The following is a 22,444-nucleotide window of genomic DNA, read 5'->3' on the forward strand; positions in this document are numbered from 1 at the left end:
TTCACATCACACTTGCAAACTCTGTGCATGCATTATGGTTAATGCATGCTCGAGTTGTTGATTGTTTCTGACAGCGCTGACTAGTGGTTGAAGTATTCAATTAATCTTGAGTATTGGTCTGTAAGCAAGTTCCCATCATCTTGTGATCGATTGGGACCTCCTTTTCTCCCTTTATGTCCTCCATCTCTGTGATCCATTTTGGCTCTCCTCTTGCCAAGTCAGTGGAGGGAGCTCAGAGATTTTTCCCCCAGCTGAGGAGAGGAACGTTTTTCAAATTCCTCCTCTGCTTTTCTCAACACAATGAGAGACGATTTAGTCATTTGCGAGGAATGTGTTTGTTGCCCAGATTGAGGGAGAAAACTATTGCATCCTGAGCCTTGGCTCACATTGACAGACACGCATAAGACATATTGTCCCTTTCTTTCTTTTGACTCTCTTTACTCCTCCCTTCCCCCATCGGTCTTCAATAAAACAGAAGAGTAAAGAAAAGTGATATCCCCCTCTTTCCCTCATGTTAATTTAAACAGCGTATCTGTGTGTGGTGGTTCTCTGGTTTTTGGAACATGCGTTATTGAAATCCAGAGGGTATTTTTGGGCCCTGATGAGTGGTTTTAAATCCCACCCATAGTCTGGTTCTGTGAGTGTTCATGTGTGTAGGCCTCTCCATCTTATTCACAGTCTTTTGGGTTCCAGTTTGTGCCTTTTTTCTCTCAGAGGAGGTGGAGTATTAAGGCTGTGGTTAGAGCACATTGGACAATCTGTGAGTCAGAATCGATGCTTATGTAAATCTGGACAGCAAAAACATCTCGCTCACGATTCTGCTCTCCAAAAGTTGGTCCTGAAAGAAAATAATTTGCAACAAGTATTTCTAGAAGTGTTCAATAAGACCAGGAGTCTTTTAGGCTCACCAGTGCTTCAATTATTTGATAAATTTGTCTTCTTATTAATGTTGAAAACTGTTATGCTGCTTAGCATTTTTGTAGCAACCGTGAGACTTTTTATTTAGAATAGAAGAAAGACTTTTTATTGTAGAGTGGTATGTGATGTTTTGTCTGTTGTGCAGCACTGACGTTGCTTTTAAGGTGCTATATAAATAATTTTATTTTTATTTTTTGTATTCTTTGATGAATAGAAAGTTCAAAATAATAAGTGTTTTTTTTGTAACAATATCTTTTCTATCACTTTTAATCAATGTAATGCAAGACACAGCCCCCTGCTGGTACAGTATGTCCTTCCAATCCTCAATATGTGGTTATGTATGCTTTATAGATATAAACATATATATTTATAAATATATTCCTGATTAGATTAATGTTCATGTTTAGCTCTACAGAAATTGATGACATGATCCGAAAATCTACAAACCTCCTGCTCACACGAACCCTTAGCCACTGCCTACAGTATGCCATAAAGAAGAAAAACGTAGGACTGGCAGAGGTGAGGATCTTTGTCTGTTTCTGTGTTTATATAACCACATCCATGTTGCTCCTCATTGATGATGTATCAGTCCACTCTCTTCTAGTTTTCTGCACTGGAAACCTGGTCTTAAACAATAAAATAATTTTTATGTTCTGCAAGCTTTTTCAAGATAAATTTAAATTGTATTTCTAAAAAAGGACACTTAGAAACTCCAAAAGGACACCAAAGAACCAAATGATATATATATATAATTATATCACATATAAGGAGCCCACATAAACACACACAAAAAACTGAATTTTATAGTATGTGTAAAGTGTAAAGCTTTTTTACATTTTAGAGAAGTCAAGTTGTGATACCAAACAGGACCACATGGAGATAAAAAGAAACTCTACTACAGTACCAGGATCCATTCAGTATAACTAAACAAAGCAACATGAACACGAAAATCAAAACATTATCGTGAATGTACGGAAATGTCTGTGCCTGTGCATAAATACAATGTGCGATCAGTGCGTCAAGAGCACTCATACACACATTATAAGTAACTCACGCGTGCTTACTGTACGACTCCTGTATGCCATCGCAATCATCTTTACCTTGATTGCAGTCCTCATCCATCAAAACTTTACTAGCGAGACTGGTTATCCAATTGAGAAAAAGTATTTTGCGTCTCATCTGGCCATACAGCGGTGGGATGTGTTGACAATCGTGGGCTCGTGCTCTTCAGAGATAATCACAGAATATGACAGAGCTCATGTTTTAAAGCGAAACGCACAGGAAAGAATAATTCACTGAAAACGCAATGCAAGTCTCTGTTCTCCCTGCAATCTCTGAAGTAATCAGCCTGGTTTCCTTTGTATTAGTGCTGTTTTGGACGGATTGTTTGAATGCATTTGCTTACTGGATCATTAGACTGAATACTTTTACCGGAGCTGATTAAAATGATCTGATTGCAAGCAGAAAAGCAAAATTGGGTTAAAGGGTTAGAATAGAAATTGTGCTTTAGTAATTTTGTGTTAATTGCATTAAATTATTTTAACGTTAAGGATTGTAAAGTAAATTGCATGCATTAACGCGTTAAAGTTGACACCACTACTCTCCACATCTTTTAAATAGACCACTTTAAAACTCTAGTAACCTTTCTCACTTTTTTTATTATAATTTTTTTAATAACCAGCAATTTTTTATTTAAATATATAGAACAACTCTCTATGCATGTTCAATTACACCTACACTATAGCATGTTATCCTCTTATGTAGTGTTGACTACATGCAAATTTCAAAATCAAGTAAATATTTTTGCTTGCTTCTAAGCAATTTCTTTTGAAGTGCTCACAAATAAAGGCTGATTTATACTTCTGCGTTGAAACTATGCCATAACCATGTTGTAGGTTGTGTGTAACATGCATAGCCTATGGTGCAGCCTGACGTGTACCTCTCCAGAAATGTTACAATGCGTCAATTCTACACAGACCACAAACGCTGTGATTGGTCTGCTAGTCTGTGATTGGTCAACTAGGGATGTAACGATTTACTCAACTCATGATTCAATTAGATTCGATTCATTCATTTTTGATTAGATTTAATCATGACTCAGGACCCGGCGGGCTTTCAGACTTCTAGCAACAACCCCTACAAAAATCTGCCATAGCGCCGCATTTCCTCATATGCTTCACCTGTTTTTTTTTGTTTTAAATAAATTATCTGTTTTTCAATATTTAATATTTAAGTCACTTTCTATTTGCCGCCATCACTCAACATCAACATGCCCGTGGACATTGCTTTCTAGCGGTCTGCATGTGTAATTACATGTCGACGAAAGACAACCTCACAGAAGTATAAATGAAAACTGATGCATAGCTTACGGCGTAGGTCCGACACAGAAGTATAAATCAGCCTTAAGACATTTGCTCAAATAAGACCTTTGATCTTGTCAACTAATGATCAGACTTTTCAAAATTTGTTTCTTCAAAAAACGTGCATTCCTGTATCAAACACCAGCATTTAATGTCAAAGGCCAATCTGAAATGGACTGTGCACAACAGTGGCAGGCAGATATGGCAAACTGACATGCCACTGGCTGGTGGCATGTGTAATTTTTCCCCTCCCTGCTCTCTCTCCATCCCTGCTTTACTCTGCCCGTGTTTCACACTCTAATGTGGTTAGTTTCTTCTCCACTCTGCTGATTTTGCCTTCAGTCTGACCTGTTTCTAACTCCTCAAATCCAGATGTGTTTGGTTCAGTCCGGTGCCGCTGATGAGAAAATGATGAAAGAATTGCAGAGAAAGAAAGAAAGACATTCAGTATTGAATTTAAAAAAAGCAAAAGCTTTATTGTTGGTTTCAGGTAGTTTGCACAGCAAAGTCTAGTCTTACCTCTACCTACACACACACACACACACACACACACACACACACACACACACACACACACACACTAACACACTCACAAACACACACACCAGATCAGATATCAAGCTCCTTTCTCCCCCTGGCTTGCCCCGGATTTGGCAGAGGTGCGGAAGTGTGACCCGGGCTCTACATCGGGCTTCCCTCCCTGCATGGTGCACCATGACTGGAGAGAGAGAGAGAGAGGGAGGGAAGACCGGGTCCAAGTTAAATGTCTGGGCTTAATTAGTACCAGTGTGCATCAGCACCTTGCTGCTGACAGCCTTGCCCTGCCTGTGGACCTCAAACTCTACACCACGGAACAGCTAACTGAACATAGAGCAGCTCCTGGTCTGTTTCTCACAGACAGATTCTCTCTGTCCCTTTAAATGTACCATTGACTTCCTTTCTATGCCCTTTCCCCTTTGGAATTACTCCCACTTGGGGATTTTGCTGGTCGTTATTACTCATACCTCCAGAACCTTTTCCCCAAAGCACTGTTTTTCTCTGTGATGACTGTACAACCGATGTAGTTTTACTAAGGTCAGTTGAAAATATTCTGCATTATTATTGAAAGACAAGCTCTATTAGATGTGTACTTGTAACCAGTAAAAGATGCTGATCCAGCAACATAACTGTAAATGAAGTTTAGCAAAATAATATACACTAGGCTACTACAAAAAAAATTGTGGTTGGTAATTTTATGTAAAGAAGTTTTAATCTCACTAAGGCAGCATTTATTTGAACAAAAATACAGTAAAACAGTAATATTGTAAAATATTATTACAATTCAAAATAATTGTTTTCTATTTTAATGTATTGTAACATTTAATTTATTCCTGTAATGGCAAAGCTGAAACAGCCATTACTCCAGTTTTCAATGTCACAAACCTACATATCTACACCTTTTCATGTATGTAATTGCGCTTTGTCAGTAAAAACTGATTTGGTCAAAAATGGATTATTCATCATTTGAAATCACATTTGATTCCCAAAGTTGGTCCAGATCATCATCAACACTACTCACCTGGAGCAGTCCTGTCACTACCTAGAAGAGTTCATCTCCAACATAACCAACGTGCCTCCTGACACCATTAATGCCACCAAACTCTATGGAACCTCCACCTTCAAGGTAGGAGCCTGCAGCTAAGATGTCAGTAACCCCCTCCCCCCATCCTCCTCACACACACATTTACGAATTGTGTAGATTACTATTCAGTGTTTTTAAAATACATTTTGTGCCTGTTTAGGATTCTCTTTTCTTTCTTTCTGTATAGGATGCAAGGCATGCCGCTGAAGAGGAGATCTACACTAACCTGAATCAAAAGATTGACCAGTTTCTGCAGCTGGCTGATTATGATTGGATGGCAGCACAGGGAGGTGGGCAAGCCAGTGACTACCTGAGTGACCTCATCGCTTTCCTCTGTAGCACTTTTGCAGTGTTCACTCACCTGCCCGTGAGTATTTCATCCACACATGCATTTTGCTCCCATTGTGTAAAAGCCATTTTTGCAATCTGATTATATGATTACTTAAAATAATTACAGTTTTTGGACACAGCCAAGAAAAGGTTATGGTCCTGTGCAACTCTAAATTTCACTTTAGATTGAATTTTGACTTTCCATCCTTCCTGATATTGCAGCTTTTTATATATTGTCCTTAAAAAATAGTACTGATGTAGGTCTAAAGTAAAATATCTTGGAGTAGCGACAAAGGCAACCATCTAGGGAGGCACTCACTTTGCTTCTCTTTTGCTCATTTACATGAGTTTTATACACTACCATTCAAAAGTTTGGGATTGGTAAGATGTCCAATGCTTACTAAAGCTGAATTTATTTAATCAAAACAGCAATATTGTGAAATGGTAATACAATTTAAAATAACTTTTTAATGTATTTTAAAATCTAATTTATCAATGTGATGACTGATAAATAACATTTTCAGCATAATTTCTCCAGTCTTCAGTGTCACACGATCCTTCATGAAATCATTATTATATGCTGATTTCATGCTCACATGAAACATCTACATTAGTATCAGTATTAACAAAAAAATTATGGAAAAAGTTTTTTTTGATGAATATGAGGTTCAAAAGAACAGCGTTTATTTTAAAGAAATCTTTTACAACTTTGTAAATTTGTGTATTACTTGTCAATTTTGATAGTGTATGCATCCTAGTCTAATAAAATATTTTATTAAATTTATTAAAAAAGATCATACCGACTCCAAACTTTCGATTAGTTGTGTATGTTATTAAATTATTATTATTATTTACATTTTTTATTCTTCATGCTATTTGTCTTTCACCTCGTGGTCCTGCTGCTCAGGCTCTGTACCCATCCTTGTACCCAACATGCTCTGCCTGAACCTGTGGTCTCCCCTATTTGACACCATCGATTTAAAGGAAATTGTACTCAAGTAAGAGTATTGCAGTGTTCTGGGCTTGCAAGCCTTAGTGTGGTTCAGCTGATATGGAGTTAAAAAGATTGTGTTGCATGACCTTAGGTTTCAGCTTTTCACAGCCCGGCCCTGACCCCTGCCACGAGGGAGTTCTGATAATCAAAGAATTTAAGAGTTTGCCGCCTTATGGGCCTCAACCAAAGACCCTCCCGTGTCTGCATGACTGGCTGGAATTGTCTCTGATCCAGGGCTGCTGGCAGTAATGCTGCTTCCTGCGCTCCTGTAATCTCTTAAATCCTGACTGCTCTTTTTATAAGCTTTCAGTAACAGAGAAGTATGACCCTTTCAGCCCTCTGCAAAACAGCCCTCACATTCTTGGCTGGATTTGACCAACAGGGGGCAATGTTTGTACGACCCCAGGTTGGGTTGAGGTCAGGCTGAATGTCTCACTTTCTCCGTAGACGCATACACACACATACACAAAACACCAAACCACACACGTACGGTCAAACGATTGTGTACTCTTCCAGATATGCTGCTTATATTATTGTGTTAGCACATTCCAGCTCTGCATGTGAACATTATTGCATCCTACTTCAGTCAGCCCCATCCATGTCCCCAGTTCACACTCCTGATGGTTTTCAGGAAAGATCAAGAACTGACCGTTTGTGTGTGTAAAAGCGACCCTGCAGTCAAGATCACAGCCAAAAACTCTGGTAATGACTCCAAAGCCACAGTCCCATCACTCACGCTCCCTTGTTTGGCCTCTCCCACCTGACCACAAACCATCTTTGACACTCAGAGGGACTTTCTGTATCGTTCATAAACAGTTTGACCAAGTTGATATGGGAAAGTGCGGTTGACCGACTTCATTTGAACCCAGGGGGAGTCATAAATGTGTCCTTTTGACCTACATTTTTGTTTCTGTCTATCTTCTATAGGGCAATGCTATAGAGCACGCCATGCTACCTGTGAGTATGGTCGTAGTGTGGTCTAACTTCAGGCATAACTTTGGCCATTTCTCGTCACAGTACTTCCACATGCTGCCTCGTGTTCCTCTGACCCACTCATAGATTTTTAAATACATTTTAAATACTTGCTATGGAACACAAATGAGGTGACAGTAGTGCTGCGTGCTATGTCCCTTAGGTTTCTAGAATTTGTTTGTAAATCTTTACTGTAAAATTCAGCTAATGTTGTGAATTTTTGTGTGCCCTGCATCAATAATGTTACTTTGCATAAGCTTATATTCGGAGTAAACAAGCTTCTTAAAATGTGACTATGGTTGTTTGCTTAAAACCATGTACTACTGACAACATAAAGCATCATGTGATGGTTATTTACTGTGGGAAGTATGGATAAGGCCCGTATTAAACATAAACACACAAGGCCCACTCATGTATGCTTAAGAACAGAGAGAACGACAGGTTCTCTCAAAACAGTCAGGATTTGAATTTGTGGCTCTTCACTGTGGTTTGAGGGGGAAAAAATCTCATGATGTCATCTCCTTTCCTGAAGTTTATTGGAAAAACAATATATATATATATTTTTTTGATAGAACGGAATGATTGGCAGGGCACTTAGGGTTGTGGAGCCTTTTTTGTGCCATAACACACTGTTTCTACGTGGTGGTCTGTTCATAGACTGACATGCTTCAGCAGACATTTTGTGAGTGTTTTTGCTGTCTGATCCATAAAAACGTTTGTGTGCAATCTCAACATGCAGTGTGTTTTTGTTGCATTAACTTGTCATTACTGAGCTGATGCTGGCAAGATGCTCTGAGAATGTGGCGGCTTATATGGGGAGCTTTATATTGTATTTTCTTAGACACAAAATAGATGTCCTCTCTGTCTGCTAGCAGGCTGCTTTCAGCTTTGTGTTTCTGATTTAATTTGGAAGTGGTTTGTTTCAAAATCCTGATTGTTACTTATCAAATGTGTGAGGTGGATCACGTGAGCTCACCTGTCTGCTCTCCCATTTGTAGTTGGCATTTACGTCATCTATACATTTGCCTGAAGTTGAACTGCTCAGCTTCATTGCATAACCAATGATTGTCATTTCTGTGGTTGCCTGAATCATGAACATTTAATGTCAACAACTTGCACTACCGTTCAAATGTTTAGGGTCAGTAAGATTTATTTTTTTAAAGAAATAAATACTTTTCTGAGCAAGTTAAATGCATTAAAGTGGCCAAAATGAAAAATATTGAATTTTACTAAAGATTTTGATTACAAATCAAAGGTTGTTCTTTTAAACACTTTTCATCCAAGAATACTAAAATAAAAAAAAATTGTTTCCACAAAAATATTTAGCAGGACAGCTGTTAATTATAATACATGTACAGTATTTCAAGCAGCAAATCAGATGCAGTTGTTTTATAACACCAATATAAAATTAAAAGTTATTTTAAATTGTAATATTTCAAAATATTACTGTTTAAATGTATTGATCAAATAAACAGCCTTGGTGAGAATAAAATACTTTTTTTCTTTCAAAAGTATAAAAAAATCTTACAGATCCCAAATTTCTGAACAGTAAAACATGATTGCTTTGTTCCTGTAAATCACTTTTATTAGTTATTTATCCATCCGAGTTTGATTCTGAATTTAATTTAATTTAAAACATTGCAAGAACTATTAAGCAGCCTTCACAAAATCTCATATCAAATGAAGTATTTTTTCTTCCTTGGTGTTCCCGTCTATCATTTTTAATGCAGTATCTCAAAAATACTAGTGTGAAGCAGTGATTTTATTCAGGCAGGTAATCTTTAAAAGTCTTTCAGCGAGTGTTGAGGCTCTTTTGATCCCACACAGTATCATTCATTTTTCTGGTTGAAAATTTCATCTGGCTTTTGTTAAAACCGTTTATTCATTTCAAAAGCAAGGTGTCAAAATGTGTGTTGGATTTCTGATTTGCTTCTTGGCCTACTGTTCTGTAGCTGTGGAAACCCAGAGGTAACCGAGAGGCCTTCCATATCAATATCATCAAGCACCTTGTAAGAGAAACACTATTTGTCATTATTTACTTCAAATCTGATTTGAGCTCCATACTCATTGGCCACCCTCTCTGTTTTCCCTTTGTGTTTGTGAAATGCTGGAACGGTAACAGCATGGTGTCGGGAAGTTCAACACATATCATCACCCTTCCTCCGACCAGAGCGTAATCAGCACAGAAAGCCATCGGTTATCCTCAAGGGATAGCCTCTGCTTCTCATTAGGATGTCGTGAGTGTACATACATTGTTTTTACAAACAGGAATCGGTGTGTGTTGCATAAATAGTGAGCGTTTGAAATAGGAGTGCGTTGGGAGTGCCTCTGCAGTCTCTGCAGATTTTTTTCAATGCTCGTGTGTGGTGTGTGTTGGGGTTGTTTGTAGAATTGTTGAAATTTCAAACATATTAAGAAGTCTACTGTTGGCCCACTCTCCAGAAACTTTTGTTCTAGTATTCCTCCTCCTTTTTATCACTCTTTCTTGCTTTATTATTGTTTCTCTTTCTGTCTCACTGTACTGTGTGTTCTGTTTATTTTGACAGCCAATTGCTGTTGAGTAGTTTTTAATGAGGGCTTTGAGCCTTTGTTCAATTAAGGGGCAGGAGAGGAGGAGTGCAAGCTTTCCTCTAACTGTTCACTCATTTCACCCTTTCCTACTTTCTTCCTTTGTTTTAAAATGTCGTTCCCTCTTTTAAGCCCCTGAGCTAATTGTTAATCTCCCTGCCCTGAACTGTAAAACAAATGTACTACTGGGAGAGGGGTGTGCCATACGAAGCAGAACTGTTTGAATCAGAGCCTAAACACCCATATCTTTGAACGAAGGCACCTGTGTTAGTGTTGACAGTAGCTAATCTGATCAGATTTAAACATGGCTGGTTGAAGCCAGTAAATGGATGCACCTGAGATTAATCACTAGTTGATTCGCCTGTGATGTCCGAAATGATATCTAGGTTCTCGATCAAGTTTTCAGTTTATATCAAACTTCTTCATATTCTGATACAGTGTGATACATGCACTGCTCTTCAAGAGTTTATACACATCTTATTTTCCGCATTTTAATAACTGTAGTCATTGCTGCTAATTTATTTTAGCCTCTTTAAAGGCAGCCATGTAATTTTCTTTCCTTTTGTCCAGTAAGAGTTCTTGAAAGGTTTTTGTTTCTTCATTAATTGAACAGCAGAAAATATAAATGCACACATATATGCACATTTAAATTACAGATCAATACAAGGAAATAGAATATCTATTCACCCCCTCCAAGATGTGCAATCAGTAATGACTCTTATATGTTGCAAAAAAATCAAAGCTTACCACATTGAGTTTACAAACGTCTCCAATCAGACCAAATGACTCATGGCTGATTAGAATGTCCCAGTAGGAGACAGGTATCCGTGTGTGTCTTCATTCCACCATGAGAACCAGAAACAACAAACCCCTTACTACTTTGGCCTCTGTGATTTATTATGGCTATTACACATACACAGACGGTAGACCGGAAAACAAGTGTGTTTATTTTTTAATCACTGCAGTGCATAGCATGAACTCTTAATCATCTGTAATCGCCTAGTTAGTGCTTCATCCTGATTAGTGGCTGGCTGAATACTACTGCGATGTGTTTACATATGTGTAGCTGTGCTGAGCATTATGTGGTATTTGTTAAGCCATGTTATGCACCGGTCATGTCGAACACACTAAACCGTTTTCTACTCATTATATCCATGTCATCTGTAGATTAACACAGGCCGTAGATTTATCAGAAGCTGATGGAGATGGATTAGAGCAATTACACATGGGACCTGATCCCACACAGGACTCAATCACACTCCTCCGTCCTCCTCTTTTTGGAGTGAGAGAGGAAGGGAGAGCTTTTCCTTTCAACCCCATCTGACCTCCATTCAGGTTTTTGTCAGTCAGGTGTGTGTACGGTATACTTTATACGACGTACAATAAAGCTTTTGGCTAAGTGAAGTTCACAGCCATATGGCCAACTGTTGTAGAGATGCCTATCCTCCCCAGTTCTCACCCTCTGATTCTTTAAGAACAACCTCATGTCTTTTCTCACAATGTGAAGTGACCCTGAAAAGTATTTGTAAACATTTTTAAAACTGTATGAAGTTCATTGCATTAGATATCTTTATATATAGCCAAGTGGAATTAATTTTAAAGATGGAAGCAAGTCCAAAACATGGCTCAGTTGAGAATTTGAGCATTGGTTAGTTAGTTAATGCTAGTGGCTTCCATTTAAGAAGTATTAAAATTTTCCATGGCAGATGGAGAGAGACAAAGGAGGACGATGAAAGGATGAGATGACTTTGGAGCAAAGTGGGCACTGTCTTGAGTTTTGTTTTTCCTTCCATTCTCTACCCGTCTCACATGGACAAAAAGGGATAAAAAAAACACTTGCCCCTCTCTCTCTTATGGATTTACTGTGTATTCCTCTCTCCTTTCACTAGATTTATTGCCCAAGTGTTTCCAATGTGCAGGAAGTCCTCTTGTATAATGGTGTTTTGTTTTATTTTTTTGACTCCATAAGATAAAAATCTCACATAGACTCTTGGCCCTCTAGTCTGCTGTTTTCGTTCAGGTTTAGTGTCATATTAATAGCTTTGGATCTCCCCTGAAGTATTAGCCTGATTGTCAGGAAGGTGCGGGACGGCAGACAAGGGCATATATGAGGTTTTTGGCTTGGAGCTTAAATTTGTGTGTGTATCTGCATGTGTGATGGTGAATGTGTGTTGATGTTTAAACAGCACTGCGGGTCTCCCGGTTTAAGTGTCCACCAGAGTGCTGCTAAGCTCCACTTTTTATGTTTGTGAGATTGCATGTGTTGATGGACTTGTTTGGGTATAAATAAAATATCAATAGTGTCTTGTGTGTGTTCATGGAGACTACATAAGAGACCAGAATGCAGCAGATTCTGCCGGTCGATTGAAAAAAAAGGAGCGTCACAGAGGTTTCAGTTTGACATGTAAACTTAATTCAAATTAATGTCCAAAGTTTTACCACTTGCCGTAGAGGGTCATGCTGTTTATGAAAGATACCCCATATGTGAACCTTGTTTTCTCCCTCCCCTTTCTTTATTTCTCTGTAGGGGAAGGTGGCTCAGACGGCATGTATGTCAGCTTGTAAACACCTTTCAACCTCCCTGCTGGAGCTGCTTTTGGAGGCTGATGTCAGGCAGGTGTCTATGGGAGCCCTGCAGCAGTTCAACGTGGATGTCAAAGAGTGCGAGAGTAAGTTGACCTGGAGCAAAAGCTGAATGACCATTCATAAGCCTCCTTAAACCTGCCTGCATTATTGTGCTTCCTTCTGTTGTGGCCCAATTAAAAAATTCCCAATTTGTAATGGAGACTAATTACGCCACAATGATGTGTCTGCTGTAACCAGCTTTTCATTTGACATCTCTTTTTATAGAGATTAAGGTGAAAATTAGAGGAGTGAGAAGAGTATGCATCTTTGGCTAGTGCTTGTGATTTTTTATTTATTTGATCCAGTGTTGTCAGGTCTGCAGTTTTCCCGCGGAATTGGGCTACTCTAACACTGTTGCTACGGGTTGTTTTTCACGTGGGTAGGTTTCCCCAATAACCTGATTTATTTATTTTTTTACCCCTGAAACAAAATTTGTACCGGTGGACACCCTCTCCCCTGCCACCCCCCCCCCCCACCCCCACGAAGCATGATTGGGCTATTTTTGGGCTGGTTTTGAGTTACCATTGGGCAGGTTTTATTGTGAAAACCTGGCAACCCTGCTTGGATCATGTCTCCTCACAGTTTTGTATGTGACCACAGCTAAATCTGCCTTTGAGTGCCTAACCCCGGCACTATTATGGATTTAACATGATCCTTTGCCAGCGCAGAGGTCACAGGCAGAGAGAGATTGTCACGTCAGTCACACCGTATTCCACCTTTTTGGTGTGGTTTCCTTTGGTTTACCAAGCAGCCTGATAAGTACCATATCAGTGATTTCTTTAATTTTTAGAGACCATGTCCTGTTGATTTGGATGTCCTCCCATGTACTGTATTTGTATGCCTCAAACCACAAAACTGAGCTTTAATCAAAATGCCACTCAAGTAAAAAGAAGGCCCCTCTCTTCATACTCCGTATTCACAGTCTTAATGAATGAGGTCACAGTGTTAACAGTTTCAAGGTTGGGTTTTAGGAAATATTACAGAACTAAAATAACATAACCTCTTGAATGCACAGACGATGTGTCTGTGGTTAAATCGATCAACAGTTTGGACGTGTCTGTGCTGTGGGGAGGGAGGGGGGATATGAAGACCCAATGACGTCAAGAAACTTTAAGGATCTTTGTATAAAGCTTGATCATAAACAGCCCCAAGCAATGTTAATTGGTAAACCATGAAGTGCAGATATTCTGATTGCTGCATTTTGAATGCAATTAAGTCTGGAAACTGTTTTAGAAAAAAAGAAGGGCATAAGAGTCTACAACTGTAATGTTGAAGGTGTGGACAAGCATCTTGATGATAGCAATGTCAGGAAGTAAATGTGCAAAAATTCTATCTTTATGGGTGCAACAGTTTGTCACTGGGACAGTACCCAACTTTGTACCCCTAAAAGGTGTACATTTAATTATGAATTTTTTGGGGTGAATAAGTACAAAGATATCCCTTTGAGGGTACTGCCCAAGTGAAAAGCTGTTGTACCCCTCAAGGAGTCTAACAAGAATATACAGAGTTTGTGGTTCAACAAGCATTACTTCAGTCTTAGTAGGTTTTAATTAAACTCTTGTTAATGATTGTGTTAATTATACCCAGTGCATCAACTAAGGAAATTGACTTTCTTGTAAAGTGCTACCGCAATTCATAATCTCTTTGTTTAAGATTGGATACATATAAATGGACTATCAGTGATATACTGGAATGTTTTCTAATTACTTTCTTTTTAAATTAAAGGTTATCAGTCATCTTACCACAACAGTTTTATCTTGAGCCCATAAGAGGCTCTGTTATACTGAGATTGGCCTTTTACATGTCGGCTGTGCCTCTTTGACCTGTACGCCACCACAAGCGGGCGATGGAACATTCAAAGGGAGAGAGCATCATGAGTTGCTTCCTGTTCAGTTCAGCTGGTTTTGAGAGCATAAAGATCACGACAGCTCGTTCCTGCTCATCTCTCGAGAGGTTTCTTAGCGTAGTCACTAACAGGGCTTTATGCTGGTATGTAGCAGTTAGGTGAAAGCCTAGAGGTTCCTGTTCTTGAATCTTGATGAGATGTGCTCTGACACGCGTCACGTGAACCATGCCTCTTTTGCTGCAGGTTTCTCTCCTGTAAAAAGGCGAGGTAGGCAGGGTACTTTGCAAAATCGAAACAGTCTCTGACCGAGAAGTGGCAACAAATGCGCAAGGGTAAGCAGTCGCTGGCTCAGCGTTTGTGGGGGTCAGAAATAAAGATGGCAGGCGTGTAATTTGCGTGAGAGGCAAGAAAGGCACACAGCATCTCGAGGTGAAAGGGATTTCACTGGCCCCGGCTTGTTTTTTTGTCCCTGCGTGTCAAATGTTCCGTTTTTCAGAATGCCGAAGCCGCTTGTTTATGGGTTCCCGTCCAAAGGCAAAGAAAGGTCCAATGGCCCTCAGAAACCTCTACAACTCATGCACTCTCCACACAACCCCAGCCCATTGGCTTTTCACAAGTTTTGACGGCCCCTTCGCTCAGTACCATGCCACTGGTCTTGGAGAGCGGCCTCATGGGAAACGGCATCAAGTTTTGGGTTACGGTGTAAAGGCAGCCCCCTAGTCCCCACAAATCACCTCTATCTGGCTTGTCAAATCAACGTTGTGGGAGAATTAATGAGCGTTTGCTGATGATTTTTTTTCGAATGGGCCGCACAAAGCCGGTGGCAGACCAAGAGACATGACTCTGCCCTGAACCACCCAACTAACCCTCCACCCTCTAAAACCCTCAAAACCTTCAAAGCCCCCTTCCATTTTACCTCCCCCGCCCCCATTGAACCTCCCCCTGTCCTCCCCTTGTCCCGGCTGTCACCCGTCTGCCAATCTCCCGCTCCATGGCGAATTCCCTGCTCTCTTTATCCCTCTCTCTTTCCCACAGGGTTTGCCAGGGCCGGCCCGGTGCCTGGCTTCCAGGGGGACACTCTGCTGCTCGCCTTCATCGATTTGAGACAAGTAGGTCTTTGTTTTTTTCCACTCCTTTTTCTTTTCTTTCATTCTTCTTTCCGCTTTCTTCTGTTTTCCCCTGTTTACCCCTTAACATCCCCCCTTCTTTCTCTTATTTTCCCCTCTACCGCCAAACCCAACCCCCTAAACCTCCACGCTTGCCTTCATTTTCTTTAAAGGTTTTTTTCCTCAGTGTGTGAGCCTGTGTGTGTTTGCATTCATATCGGTGGTCCCAAGGCCTAAACCTGATATTCATGTTGGTGATTTTGTATTTACCATTGTGGTGCGGAGGTGGCCTCAAGACCTCCTCCTGTTCGGTTTAAGGAAAGTATTTTTTTAGATGGTTCTTCATGGGTCATCTTATCCCATTTGCACCTCTGCACTCTTGAGCACTGCAGAGCTGGAGCCTTTATAGGAATCGTTGGCCTGTGCTCTGGCTTGAAAAACAGAAACTGAAACACACTGAGAAGAGCATCAAGGTGATGTTGCAACCAGAAAGGCAACAGCCAAAGACATTATTCTCTCATCTCATTATTTATGTTTAGAGGACATTTTGATAGCACTGGTGGCACAGAATAGATTCTGTTGCTGCAGTTCATTTGACCATTCAATCTGTTGTAGCCTAACCTGCGTACTACAGAATATGAATGTTTTGGGCATATGTAAGCATTTCACAATACTATTCTGCTTCAGGGAGTCTTTTTCCAGCAAATTATTATCTTTGTCCAGAAACAATTATAGATCGGATTTGTTCTGTCGTACAAAGGCAAAACATAGCAACTTGACATTTTGTCAGGTGTTATGACAAGATCTCCTAGGTTTGGATCAGCCATGCTTTGATTTAGAGACAACAGCAACTACAAAACTCACACTTAAAACCATCTTTTTATGGTTTGGTTTAGTTACTGTTTTAAAAACACATTATTTGGCCCTTTAAATTCAGAATGAACGAGTTTCAAACTAAATATTAGAATATTCTTTATTGAACAGTTGATCTTTTGCAACAATTTGGCTTTCATCAAATGAAAGTCTGAAAAAAGGCCAGTAAGAAGAATGCAGCATGTGTTTGTCAATTCCGGGATCAAGAGAGAATGGGAAACAATAATAGCGAGGTTATAAGGGTCCATATTTGTTACCCCCCTCCTTCATTGCCGAAGTGGCCAACCTGGGCGGGTGTCAGAGACTGAGAGGGGATGACGGATGGGCTGGATGCTCAGGGAGTACTGGATGAGTGAGCTGACAGACCGTGACGGATAGCTCTTTCTTCCACTAAAACAATCCCGCCTGCCATCATGATGCAGTGCCACTTGTTTTCCATTTGGTTTTATATTTTTTTAACCAGACTTCATGAAAGCGATTCTGTGGTTTTGCTTTGGTTTTTTTTTTTTTTTTAAAGAGAGGAAGATGATGCTGAAGAAAAGAATGAACAAAATAGCCATTTTGCTTTTTTTAATGTCATGTTTTGCTTTTGAGCTGTCATGATGCATGACTCTCTACAAAGATATCTTTTATTGTTAATACTGTTATTGTTATTATAATTTCAATAGCATCCGATGGAAGTTGGTAGAAGTGCAGTCTTTACTCAAGAGGTTTTCAAGCAGTTGTTCGGGTGATCAGAGACATCAGAACCGTTCTGTCCCCCTGTGTGCCTGGCCATGAATACGCCTGATAAATCAACCTAGTCCTGGGATGGGGACGTGGGTCAGTCCTTATGGAGATAGACAACGAAAAGGTCTGAAAGCTCTGGGAGGGGATTTGGTGAGAGGCTGAAACCTGGATTCACTCTCCTATCTGAAAAGACATGAATACAAAAAGAAAAGAAGAACGTCTAGACACCGCTTCGAAGCTCTTTACATGGTGAAGTGTAAAAGGATGGATGGAGTACGGGGAATACTGCTGTTTAGAGTGCTAAATACGTTTGAGTTTGGTTATCAAGTAAAGTTGATTCATCAACCGAAATGCTTACCTGAAATTTTCTGATGCCATGGCTGAGATTTGAAAGAGTGGGTTCATCTGTCATAGCGAAATGAACATAGTATAAGCACATGAAGAATGCCTGGCTACCTTCATACATATTATTATACAAATGGAAGTAGGGGTATTTTGTAGTCAGGAAGCAAGATGTCATACAGGAAAAAGTAAGAAGCACTATATAATATAAAAGGCATCCTTTAAGTCATGACTGAGTGTCATTCCCAAACCATGCAATTTCAAAATGTGAAGAATGTGGAGTGAATTTACAAGATAAAAACAACAGATAATTAATAGACTGAGGAATCAGAAGTAGGTATTATAAATGGCATACTGCAGTCTTATATTAGTAGATTATATTAGGAAAGGTTTGTGGTGAAGGGAACTCTTGGCTGGCCTTGGTGTGGGAGGCCTGCTGGCCTCTGTGGTGAGGCTGGACCCCAGCAGTGCACGTTCTCGGGGCTGCCGCATGCCTCAACTCTTGCTCTAGATATTCTGCCTTCCCAAATTCCTCTCAGCTTCAAGGGATGGAGGTGGAAAGAACCAGCAGCCAGGCCTCGGTTGATGCGGAGTGTTATTTGGTATGAAGAGGTGATTTAACTAGAGTTTTGTTAGATTTGAGAGTTTTGATGGATCTATCTATTTTTTTAATCATTATATTGTTCTATCTATGGTTCTGTTATTCTGTCTGTCTGTCTTACTCAGCCTTACTATGTTTCTGGACCTTGATCGTGGTAGTACCCTTGCTCTCTATGGGAGGGTCAAAGAGCTCTCAGAATGCATCAAAAATATCTTAATTTGTGTTCTGAAGACTTGAGGGTGAGTAATTAATGACAGAATTTTCTTTTTGGGGGAACTATCCCTTTAAAGGATATTTAAATTAGTTATATGAATTTAGATCAATTCTAATTGTGCTGTCTTAGATTCAAATTAAAATTCTGCATTCATATTCATTACGAATTCTTTAACTGAATTGGAATTTTTAAAGGCATTCTCATGTCGGTTCTGATTGGTTCGTGACCCTGCAAAGGCTCATAGCAATTTTGTGCTCTGGTACAGGTGCATAAAAGCCACAGAGCATATCAGAGGTTAAGATGTTATGCCCTTGTTTCCAGCATCCACTTGTCCAAGGGGGTTGGTTGAAGGAATGAGTGATATCTGTCCTCCCCACCCTTCATGACCCATTCTGGGGCACTGCATAGAAGAGTGAGGAAGGGTGGGGGGGGCATTTTTCCTAGTCCCGTGAATTTGGGAAACATGAGGCTGCTAAGCATTTCTGTGGCCTGTCCACAGGCATTATCCTAGAATTCCTGGAACGTTGTTAAAAGGATTCAATGTAAAATGCTTTCCCCCTCTCTAACCCCTTCCATTCCTTTCACTTAGTTTTTGGCGTTGAAAGCCTAACACCAGTGACACCCCTAGAGGCTTATGCTTGCGTCCTTCTGAATTCTCTGGGCAACTTCTAAGTGAGCATATGATTCTATCTCTAGATGTCCAGCTGCGACTGTGTCTGATTTCCTCATCTTTCAGTCTCTTATATATTTTTATCTTTATTTCCTCCTTTCTTTATCTCTGTCATCACTTTTCGCTTGTGATTGTGATAACACTGTGCTCTGAGGTGAAATTTTGCTGTCAGGGTTGGTTATGTAGGTTTAAGCCTGGTTTGATGCGCGTACAGAAACGAATGATTGAAGAGTGATCCTTATAATGTCCTTGCACATACCAATGATTTAATACTCTCAGGGTTATTTTGGAGTACGTTTATATTTCTTCATTTGTGTGTGTGTGTTTGGTAATTGCTAAACAAACTAGTGACCCATAGTGAAAATATGTTGTTCCAGCAAAAGGGTGCAAGGTGGGGACATGTTGGCAGGCCAGAAAGTTAAAGCCACCCTCTGAAAGGAGTTCACTGCGGTTTCAGGAAATTTGCTGCTTGCTCCCAGTTCTCAGTCAGCAACCTCCTCTGGAGAGTCAGGGAATCTGGAGAATGTTCCCTCAGTTATAAAGACTTCTCTTAACAAAATGAGCAATTTTGTTCTCCTTTTCAAACGTCAAGATGAAGTCCTTATTTATGTAGCTGATAATCAATTTTCTTAAGAACATAAAAATATATATAATATAAATTTAAATATTGCGGGGTCTAAAGTATTGTTGAGGTTTGAATATTGCCCAGAGTGTGTGTGAAGTAGATACACTTCAAAAGTTTGGGGTAAAAAATAAATAAAAATCTAAATCAATTCAATCCTTTTTTTAATGTATTTTAAAATTTAATTTATTCCTGTGATGACAAAGCTATTTTTTTAACAGTCATTACTCCAGTGTTCAGTGTCACATTATCCTTTAAAGATCATTATAAGCTGGTTTGCTGCTCATAAAACTTGTATTATTATTACAAATGTTGAAAGCAGTTGTTTTTCTTAATATTGAGTGTGATAATTTCCTCAGAATTCTTTGATGAATAGAAAGTTTAAAAGAAATAAAAAATAAAATGCTTTTATTTTAAATAGAAATCTGTTATACCAATGTGTAAGCCTTTACTGTCACTTTTGATCAATGTATTGCAAACTTGCTGAATAAAACTATTAATTTATACAAATAATAATTAAAAAAAAAACATACTGACCCCAGATTTTTAATGGTAGTGTATCTTCCCTGTTTTAGTTTGTAACATAATTTTTTGTAAACTCATAATTTTATTTTATTTTTTCTGATTTGTGACCAAGTATTCCTCATATTTTTGGGGGTATTAGAGGAAGTTCAGAGCAGGTTCAGAGAAATTATTAATGGGATTGTCCCATTCAAGGAAAATTTACAGTATCAATGTGTCATTTAGTTTCAGGCAGTTGATGCTCAGCATGTACCAACATGCAGGCTTTTGGGAAAAATGTATCTATACATGACATGATTTTCAACTAACAGTTTCTAGTTAAGTAAAAGCGAAAGGTTGTGACCCCGTAGCTTGAAAAGTCAAAACGAAAACGAAACACTACTGAACATAGATTAATGAATGTCAAGGCATAATGTGATCATTATTGAAGAAGTGGAAATACTGGCTAAGAGATGAATGAGCTTAAAGAGCAAACATGTTGCTTTGGAAAATGAAACCAAAATCTAGCTAGATGTGGGATTTCCAGCTGTTTCCAAAATTGCTGTTTGGTATTTCCCTGTCAAGCATGTGCGTTTGGGAGATGAATCACTGCAGTAAAGTGTCAGTCTGCTATCTGGCATTTTTAAATATATTATTTTATGATCCACAGAAGAAAGTAAGTCATTCAGGTTGGGAACGACATTGTGGTGAAATAAATGATGACAGAAATTTATTTTATTATATGAACTCTCCCTTTAAATGTTGCTTCTATTGTGAGCTCTGACATAATATTTTGCAAACGTGATCAAACACATTAGGCTATGGTGCTCATGTAGCTGATGCAAATCCAATTTCCTGTCGTCTTTCCACTACAACCGAGACAGAAAGGCCCAAATTAAGATAAGAATTAACTAATTTGTTCAGTAAATACTTACCATTTCACAGTTAATAAGATTTCCCATCAATTTCTTGTGATTGTGTGAACCATAGAACTGATCTGCAAGGTAATTTTCCACCTTCGTGGGGTGGTGGTAGATTTTAAGACCACCTCTGTCCCACATTCTCTTTTGGTGAAGTCATTAGGATGAACCAGAGCCTGAGTGCGTGTTTGTGTTTTTAATGGAGCCTCTCTGTCAACCACAATCTCCCTGAACCCTAACCTGCCTGTTTCAGTAGGTAAGGTCAGACACACGGCAGTGAAGGTGCGCAGGAAAGAGATTGAGGATGAAACCATATGGGCCATATTCTTTTCCTCACCCTGTTCAGCTACAGCCTCACACAGATCAGCTCTTTGTGTGGTTCTTTCAGGGACAGATCGAAAGTTTGAAAGAACGAAGACTGCCACAGAACTTCAATTATACAAGCATACCAACTCTGCTAGATTTTCTTGTCTTTGCTTATGGAAAATAAGTAAAAACTAATGAGGGGGAGTGGAAATGTAGGAAGGAGAAAGAAAAGGAAATGACACGCAGTGCCCTCCTCAGACCATTTCTCCATAGTCTGTCTAAACAAGCCAGTGACAGGTGTCACAGTTTAATCGTCCCCCATTTGCTTCCTCTCAATGCCCAGTGAGTGTGTCACGCTTAAATCCATCCCCCCTGCTCCTTCTCAATGGCATGCTGGTGTGTGTCAGTTAAAGGCCTGTTTGAGGCACTGTCACAGGTCTCCAGGGGTCAGACAGATGAGCTGCCCTGCTTGTATGGAGTCAGTGTGGGAGCAGATATTCTCTGAGCAGGGGGTTGACATCTCTCTTTGCAGCAGTGTCCCATTCAGCCCTATGAGGATGGCACTGACATGCAATTTCTCTCTCACTCCAGCATGAACATGAACTGTCAACTGATTCCTGCTTCTCCAGCTTACCATTTTCTAAATTTCTCTCTCATGTATAAAACATGGGTGTTTCAGCATATTAGGAAAGTTGACAGGATACAGACTCTTCAAGGTCCAAACAAGTGGAAACCTTCCGGTCTCTCTCTTGAAACCAACATTGAAGTGACTTAAACTGCAATTCATTGACTAGTCGCTAGAGACTGGCTCCAAAAGGGAGTCAATTCCATAGACCCTCCATAGAAGTTTACAGCAGAAAAATAATGTTTACAGCCTGGTACAAAAAGTGGATTTGGTCTATATAGCTTAGGATATAGTCTATATATTTTACCCTTCATGACAACTGTGAGGGGGGTGAATTTTTTTAGGACTCGTCCATTTAAATTATATTAAGCCTTAAAGTTCTGCATAATTAAGGGCGTGGCCACTTGAGTGACAGGTGGATTGACACTGCTGTCACCACTGTCACACTAGGTGGGAGTGGTTTCAGCAACCAGCTCCACCCACGTCCCTCTTTGCCCATTTTCGATTATCCGAGAGTGATGCACGACGATGGGCTGTCAAGATGGCGATGGCCGGCTCCGCCTACTTTAAGCTTTTTCACTTTTACAGTCTATGGGTTCAAAGAGGACATTTAAGTAACTTGAAATCAATGCATAAAACTGATTGGTATATCTGAAGTGACAAGATCACTTTGTATGATGAACAAGTTTTATGCTTCTTTG

The 22,444-nt window shown here is 39.6% G+C and overlaps 1 protein-coding gene across 3 annotated transcripts in view; it reads left to right on the forward strand.

Moving 5' to 3' along the window:
* Positions 1–22,444, forward strand: part of LOC132103969 (exocyst complex component 6B-like) — a 91,834-nt gene that overhangs the window by 55,144 nt on the left and 14,246 nt on the right. Inside the window, exons 16-21 of one of the 3 annotated variants that reach the window (XM_059509095.1) lie at positions 1,326–1,437; positions 4,807–4,941; positions 5,087–5,266; positions 7,151–7,180; positions 12,291–12,432; positions 15,270–15,343. In XM_059509095.1, coding sequence (XP_059365078.1) covers positions 1,326–1,437; positions 4,807–4,941; positions 5,087–5,266; positions 7,151–7,180; positions 12,291–12,432; positions 15,270–15,343 — 673 coding nt within the window. The remainder of the gene's footprint in view (positions 1–1,325; positions 1,438–4,806; positions 4,942–5,086; positions 5,267–7,150; positions 7,181–12,290; positions 12,433–15,269; positions 15,344–22,444) is intronic. The other 2 variants (XR_009423494.1, XM_059509105.1) reach the window with 2 other exon arrangements.

Source organism: Carassius carassius, chromosome 2 (genome assembly GCF_963082965.1).
Source record: "Carassius carassius chromosome 2, fCarCar2.1, whole genome shotgun sequence".
Lineage (NCBI taxonomy): Eukaryota > Metazoa > Chordata > Actinopteri > Cypriniformes > Cyprinidae > Carassius > Carassius carassius.